The sequence below is a fragment of the Phyllostomus hastatus genome, unplaced genomic scaffold, assembly GCF_019186645.2.
Source record: "Phyllostomus hastatus isolate PE091 unplaced genomic scaffold, TTU_PhHast_1.1 phas_scaffold_216, whole genome shotgun sequence".
NCBI classification, from domain to species: Eukaryota; Metazoa; Chordata; class Mammalia; order Chiroptera; family Phyllostomidae; genus Phyllostomus; species Phyllostomus hastatus.
In genome coordinates this window covers 6,326,790-6,333,626 of record NW_025334018.1, presented here as the reverse complement: position 1 = coordinate 6,333,626, position 6,837 = coordinate 6,326,790, and the positions used below count along the sequence as shown (strand labels likewise).

The window sequence follows — 6,837 nt, the reverse complement described above, 5'->3', positions numbered from 1 at the left end:
CTTGTGGCTGGGGGGAAACCTAGTATTCTGACCCATTCTACATCCAGCTAAGCCTCTCCTGGGAATCTTTATTGCAGCGGGCACTCTTGTGTCTCTTAATTGCTTGACCCGTGCCTACAAGATTGCAGCAAATGCTTGGGAGAGAGAGCAAGGCTTACTAACAAAGGTACAGTTGCAAAGTAGTCACAAGAGAGGGCAACCTAGGAAGAAAACCCTTTTCCTCTGAAATCCTACACACACCTATGACCTAAGTGCCACTCGGTGTTGTTGGCCCTTACCTGGGCTGATGTGCTCACTCCAACCAAGTTGGTATGTTGTTCACCATGATGGCTTGTAGCCGTGGGTCTCTGTTTCTGGGTGCCAGCTGATGCAGACACCAGCCCACAGTGTCTATGGTGTTATGGCTGAGACAAGACAAATTCACATGGACTACTGAGTCCTGTGGAGGACAAGGGATAGCACGGCCACTCTCTCAAGGTGAGAGTGCCCTGACCAATGCCTTAACAAGCTTTTATTGGTTTTAATTTGCATAGGAATACAGGGCATATATGAAAAGCTCATCAATTATTGTCAGGCAGTAATGATCAAATAGACAACATTCAAAGAACTCTGAGGGCCTATTTTGAGTCAGGATCAAATAGCTAAAGGGCCAGAAAACTTGGGGAAACAAACTTATTTCATGCTTGGACCTTTATCATTTAAATGGAGGGTATTAGCAAAGCAGGTTTCACAGGATTTTATGCATTCTTTCTTAGGCCTGATCATCCCAGGGAACCCACCCTTTCCAGCACAGGGCTGCACCCACCTGCAGCATTGTTTCAGGCTTAGGTTGAGCAGGGGAAGTAGGCAGCTGAGAGATTAGGAGACTTCTTGCAGACAGAACGAGGACTCAGGCTATGCCAAAGCAGAGGGTTGAGGGTCCATCACCCTCTTTCTCCATAGCCCCCCAAGTCCTTCCCTGAGGGCCCCCTTGTGACCATGACTGTCTTAGGTCATCCCTCCCTTCAGGAATCTTACTTGTCATTGGCTAACCGGTCATGCACTGGGGACCAGGCAGGGTCAAGTAAAGTGGGCAGAGGTGGTGGCCCCACCAGGAGGATAAGCTTTATCTCCTTAGTGGCTTAGAGTACCAGGGTCTCTCACTCAGCCTTAGACATGGGGTGTTACACCTTCTGAAACCAGGCAGGGTGGTCTCCAACACACCCTTATATTCATTGCACCTTTTTTTCAATAGCCAATATTTGGAAACAATCCAAGTGCCCATCAGTAGATGAGTGGATAAAAAGGCTGTGGTATCTTGCTATTTTGCTGAATTCACAATTGCTGCAAAAAGAATAAAATACCTAGGAATAAGCCTAACCAAGGATGTAAAATACCTGTACTCAGGAAATTATAAGACACAGAAGAAAGAAATTGAAGAAGGTACAAATGAGTGGAAGCACATACCGTGTTCCTGGATAGGAATAATTATCATCATTAAAATGTCCATACTACACAAAGCAATCAGTAGATACAATGCAATTCCTATCAAGATTCCAATGACATATTTCAGAGAATTAGAACAAATATTTCAAAAATTTATGTAGAACCTCAAAAGGTCCCACATAGCAATAGTGATGCTAAGAAAGAAGAACAAAGTTGGAGGAATCACACTACCTCATATTAAACTGTACTATAAGACCATAGTAATCAAAACAGCATGGTACTGGCATTAAAGCAGACACATAGATCAATGGAATGGAATACAGAGCTCAGAAATAAGCCTACACCTTTATAGTAAACTAGTGTTTGACAGAGGAAGCAAGCACATACAATGGGCTAAAGATAATTTATTCAATAAATGGTGTTGGGAAAATTGAACAGACACATGCAGAAAAATGAAACTAGACCACCTTCTTACACCACACACAAGAATCCAAAATGGATCAAAGACTTAAATGTTAGACCTGAAATCATAAAAGCTGTAGAAGAAAACATAGGCAGCAAAATCTCAGTCATTGCTCATAGCAATTTTTTATTGGGTAAATCTCCCTAGGCAAGGGCAACAAAAGAAAAAAATAAACAAATGGGACTACATTAAACTAAAAAGTTTTTGCACAGCAAAGGAAATCATCAACAAAATAAAAAGACAACCCACAGAATGGGAGAACATATTCGCTGATACATCTGATGAAGAATTAATATCCAAAATTTACACAGTACTTATAAAACTCAACACCACATAAACAAACAATCCAATTAAATAGTGGGCAAAGGACCTGAATAGACACTTCTTTGAGGAAGACATACAGATGGCCAATAGACACATGAAAAGATGCTCAATGTCACTAATCATCAGAGAACTGCAAGTTAAAACCACAATGAGATACCATCTCACACCTGTCAGAATGGCTATAATAAATCAATCAACAAACAACAAATGTTGGTGGAGATGTGAAGAAAGGGGAACACTTTTGCACTGTTGGTGAAAATGCAGACGGGTGTGGCCACTGCGGAAGACTGTATGGAGATATCTCAAAAAATTAAAAATGGATCTTCCTTTTGACCCAGTGATCCCACTGCTGGGAATATATCTAAAGGAACACTAATTTGAAAGCACATAAGTGCCTCTATGTTCATTGCAGCTTTGTTTACAATCATTAAGACATGGAAGCAGTCCAGTGTCCATCAATAGATGAGTGGATAAAACAACTATGGGACATTTTGCACAATGGAATATTACTTGGTCATAAAAAGAAAAAATGTTACCATTTGTGACAGTATGGATGGACCTGGAGAACATTATGCTAAGTGAAATAAGCCAGTCAGAGAAAGACAAATACCATATGATTCCACTCATTGTGGAATCTAATGAACAAACTGAATTAACAAGGAAAATGAGGACAGACTTACAGACAGAGAGCAGGATGACAGCTAGTAGTAGGGGGAATGTTCCAGGGTGGAGGGATTGAGCAACAAGGAAAAAGGACTCATGGACGTGGACAACAGTATGGTATTTGCTGGGAGGAAGGGAGTATAAGGGAACTAAATGGTAATGGAAAAATATATAATAAAGATTAAATCAAACAAACAAACAAACAAACAAAACCATAGATTTTTCTCTCCTGGCCCTTAGCCATGTCCTTTGTCCACTGGGGCTGGGGCCTCTGCAACCATCAGCACAGGAAGAGGACAATAGAACAGTGGTGACAAAAAAAACCAAACAAACCCAGAAATTAAACCAGTCTATACAAAGTTAGTGAGCAGGTTCTGTATTTATTTTTTCAATTCAAGCAGCAGAATATAATAACATATGGTAGAAAGAGACATAGGGTCTGTGCTTTGGGATTCCCAGGGCAGTCACAGATACGGGGAAGGAGGTCAGCAACTGGGTTTTAGAAAGTCTGTGGTTTTCTGGATACAAGATAGAGGAATCTTCTAGACCAAAGCTCAAGATTGCTGGGACTTCTCTGCCGCTCCAAGGCTCACGGGGAAGAGGAGGTCAGGTAGACTCCACTTCAGCAGCAGCCTCCAGAGGACTGACCACTGCTCCCTTCGCAGCAGCTGGAGCCCCCTCCACAGCAGCTGGAGCTCTCTCCACAGCAGCTGGAGCCACCTCCACAGCAGCTGGAGCCCCCAGAGGGCTGGCTGCAGCAGTCAGACCTCCTGTGTCTGAGGCGAAGGGACCTGCGGGGCTTGTGGTGGCTCAGGCAGCAGCCACCACCCCCAGAGCTGTGGCCACAGCAGCCACCACCTCCAGAGCTGCAGCAGCTCCCACACCCAGAGCTGACACTGCAGCAGGAAGAGACTGGAGGGCACTTGGGGGGACACTTTGGGGGGCATTTTGGGGTGGGGCACTTGGGAGGGCACTTGGGGGTGCACTTGGGAGGGGGCTGGCACTGCTGCTGGTTCTGCTGGCAGGACATCTTGGCGGGCAGGTCAGGAGCTGAGGGAGAAACAGACAGCAGGTCAGCTCCATGACAGAGGCCACCTTTTTTTTCCTTACTCACTTAACATCACTTATAATCTCCAGTAGTTTTATTACTTTTAGTGATTTTCCCATACTCTTGCATCATCTCTTTGGAACATCAGCACATCCTTGTAAGTCAAACAACTTTTATCTACTGCACAAAGTATCAAAATAAGACCTAAGTATATTACAAAATACACTGAAGAGTATAAAGTTTTATAAGTGGAGATGTAACTGATTCCAGCTCTGCATTCCAAATCTGAAGTTGTTTTATTTGTAGGTCATTTTAAGGGAATATAATTCTTCAAGGAAAAGCACAATAACTACTGCTTCTTGTCATAATTTCCATGATGACTTTATTCTGTAAAATTGGGTTGCAAAGAATCTTAGAGATTACCCTCCTCAGTAAACCCTTGTTATTAAGGAAGAAACTGGTAAACATCTCCATTACTGCAAACCTGGGACTTGACCTCAGCCCCTGATCTCAGACCAGAGCTCAGCTCTTCACTCTCCACTTCCTCAAGCTGATAGGGAGGCCTCGTGAGATTCTCAGGCTTGCTGTGTCCCAGTCAACATGGGGAGATTGTAATACATTCCCGGAGCCATGAATATTCAGGTTTAATAAGCCCAAAGGAGACTGAGGTCCCTTCCATGGCTCCTGCTCCTCCTTTGCAGGCAAGACCAAGGCTGTGTTTTCAAAGGTGAGCTCTCTCCTGACATTTGTCAGAGTGGAGCACAATGCCCTTGACTCAGTGTCCCTGTCCTGAGAGGCTCAATCCACTGAAGATACATTACTTTTCTCTAGAGCCCAAAGGGTCTATGACCCCTGTTGGTGTCAGACCCCTTGCTACATCCCTCCCTTGGTCTTCCTGAACCCTCTTCCTCTGACACAGTGGCTGCCCCCTGCCCAAGGCCCTGCCCACCTGCCCTCCTGCTCTGGTCTGAGCTTCCCACAATGGAGACCCTGCTCCTTTCCCAGTGGACACTTACCAAGTGCACAAGCAGCACAGGGTCTGTCACCACCTCAGGATGGAGTGGATGGAGTTGCTCTGGCCCTGAGAACCTTTTATCTTGGTCTTGGGCTTCACCCTAGCAGGTGACACAGGGCCTGGGCATGAGAGGACTGCCTTCTGCCACCCACACGTCCTGTGACAGCTGATGACTGGCCACTCCTCCCTGCCTCCCTCCATGTAGCTCAGGCTCAGGGTACCCAGCTGGAGCTAAGAATGGGGCTGCTTAGAAACAAGGAGGGTGGGGTGGGGGCAAATTATGTTAATCCTCTGCCTCATCTCCTTGGGAAGTATCAGCCAGGAAGGGCTCTTTGCTCCTGGTTCTCAACCTTGGGCCCCAGTTCCTTTCTTTCCTTCTTCTGGCTGATATATGCATAAATTCATTGGCTCAGGCAGCCTGTTTTGGACTATAATTCAGAGATGGCTTCATATTTCTCCACTTGTGTTCAAGTTCAAATCATTCCGCAAGGCTACCAAAGGTTGTTGATTTTGATCTGCAGCCCAAATATGTCCACTGTCTGTTTTGTATAGCCTGCAAGCTATGAATGGCTTCATGTGTTTAAATATCTAGGAAGAAAACTAAAGAGGAGAATATTATATAACATCTGAAAATTATATTAAATTCAAATTTCAGTGTTCATCTATGCTCATTTCTTTATTATCTATGGCTACTTTCACAATGCAATGGTAGAGTTGAGTCTCCCCAAACCTAAAATATTTATTCTTTAGTTCTTTACCAAAAAATGTGCCAGTCCACACTGTATCCCATTGCTTTGAAGAGGCTGGAGTTAGCAAGACCTAGAAAATAATCCTCATTCTGCCACCTGGTAGCTGTATGTCCTTGTGAAAGTTACTTAATTTATTTTTAATTTTGTTTGATTGTTTTCTCTATTATAAAAATATGAATAGTGATGAAAATATCTCACAGAAATATTGTGCCAGTCAGTAACATAATATAAAGAACCTGAAGGAAGACCTATAATATGGTAGACCCTCAAATAACAATGCCTCTCTATTCATAAATAGTGGAAAAATAGATAATTATTTTTAAGTCATAGTGTTTTTCAAAGGAGGGTAAATCTGGATTTTTTCCTTCAAATTACTTACTTTATTTTTCTATTGTATTCCTCTTTGTTTTATTAAACATCTTGATGTATTTGACTATGAAAATATAGCCAGGAAAAGAGTTCGTGGTGAGGATTTGGGGAGCTCTGTTTTGTGCCACTTAGTTAGACAAATCTGGGGCCACATGGAATTCTGAGATACCAGGGCCAGGGAAACTGGAAGTGAGGTGGTACAGCAACCTCTGAAGGCTCTTAAATCTCTTAAGTCAGTTTTGGGTTGTGTCCTTACATTTTTATTATTGTTGTCTCAGCTTGAAGAGTGTGTCTATTCCTATACTTTCAGTAGATGAAGGGCAAGGGCTAGAGTTCACATCTGGTTCAAGTTGGTGTACAGCACCACAGTGACATTGTCCAAAATTAAACTAATTAAATAATTAGAAGAAGGCAAATTGAAGCCATAAGAACTATATGAAAAAAAACCTCCTTTTCTGTCAGTGGCAGAAGAATTGGGACAGAATCAAAAATTCCCCAGAGCCTACAACTGCATAACAAATTAATAAGTTGCAAGATGAAGAGTGAAGCCAGTTAACAAGTAGTTGCAATATATAAATATGTTTATTTTTATGTATTTGGATGTGCAAATAATATGTCCTTCATGTGTGCATGTTTATTTAAATGTATACACACATATTTTATGATAATTGTGTGTGTATATAGGTACTTTATTGTTTGTTTTGGTTTCCAACCTTTCTAGTTTTTTTCCTCTATCTCATCTACATTAGGATTCTTCTAAAAACAATTACCTGTGATCATT

The 6,837-nt window shown here is 42.6% G+C and overlaps 1 protein-coding gene across 1 annotated transcript; it reads right to left on the bottom strand.

Annotated features, from left to right (window-relative positions):
* Positions 1 to 3,262: 3,262 nt before the first annotated feature.
* On the bottom strand, positions 3,263 to 4,970 carry LOC123804819 (late cornified envelope protein 1F-like). The gene is made up of 2 exons (XM_045817303.1): positions 4,940 to 4,970; positions 3,263 to 3,925 (listed from the first exon to the last, which is right to left on the bottom strand). The coding sequence occupies exon 2, from the start codon at positions 3,903 to 3,905 to the stop codon at positions 3,498 to 3,500; it is 408 nt and encodes a 135-aa protein (XP_045673259.1). The 5' UTR covers positions 3,906 to 3,925; positions 4,940 to 4,970; the 3' UTR covers positions 3,263 to 3,497.
* Between the last annotated feature and the right edge of the window lie 1,867 nt (positions 4,971 to 6,837).

Bases quoted from the DNA above. Each gene is read 5' to 3' on its own strand.
- LOC123804819 (XM_045817303.1), bottom strand. From the start codon at position 3,905: ATGTCCTGCCAGCAGAACCAGCAGCAGTGCCAGCCCCCTCCCAAGTGC.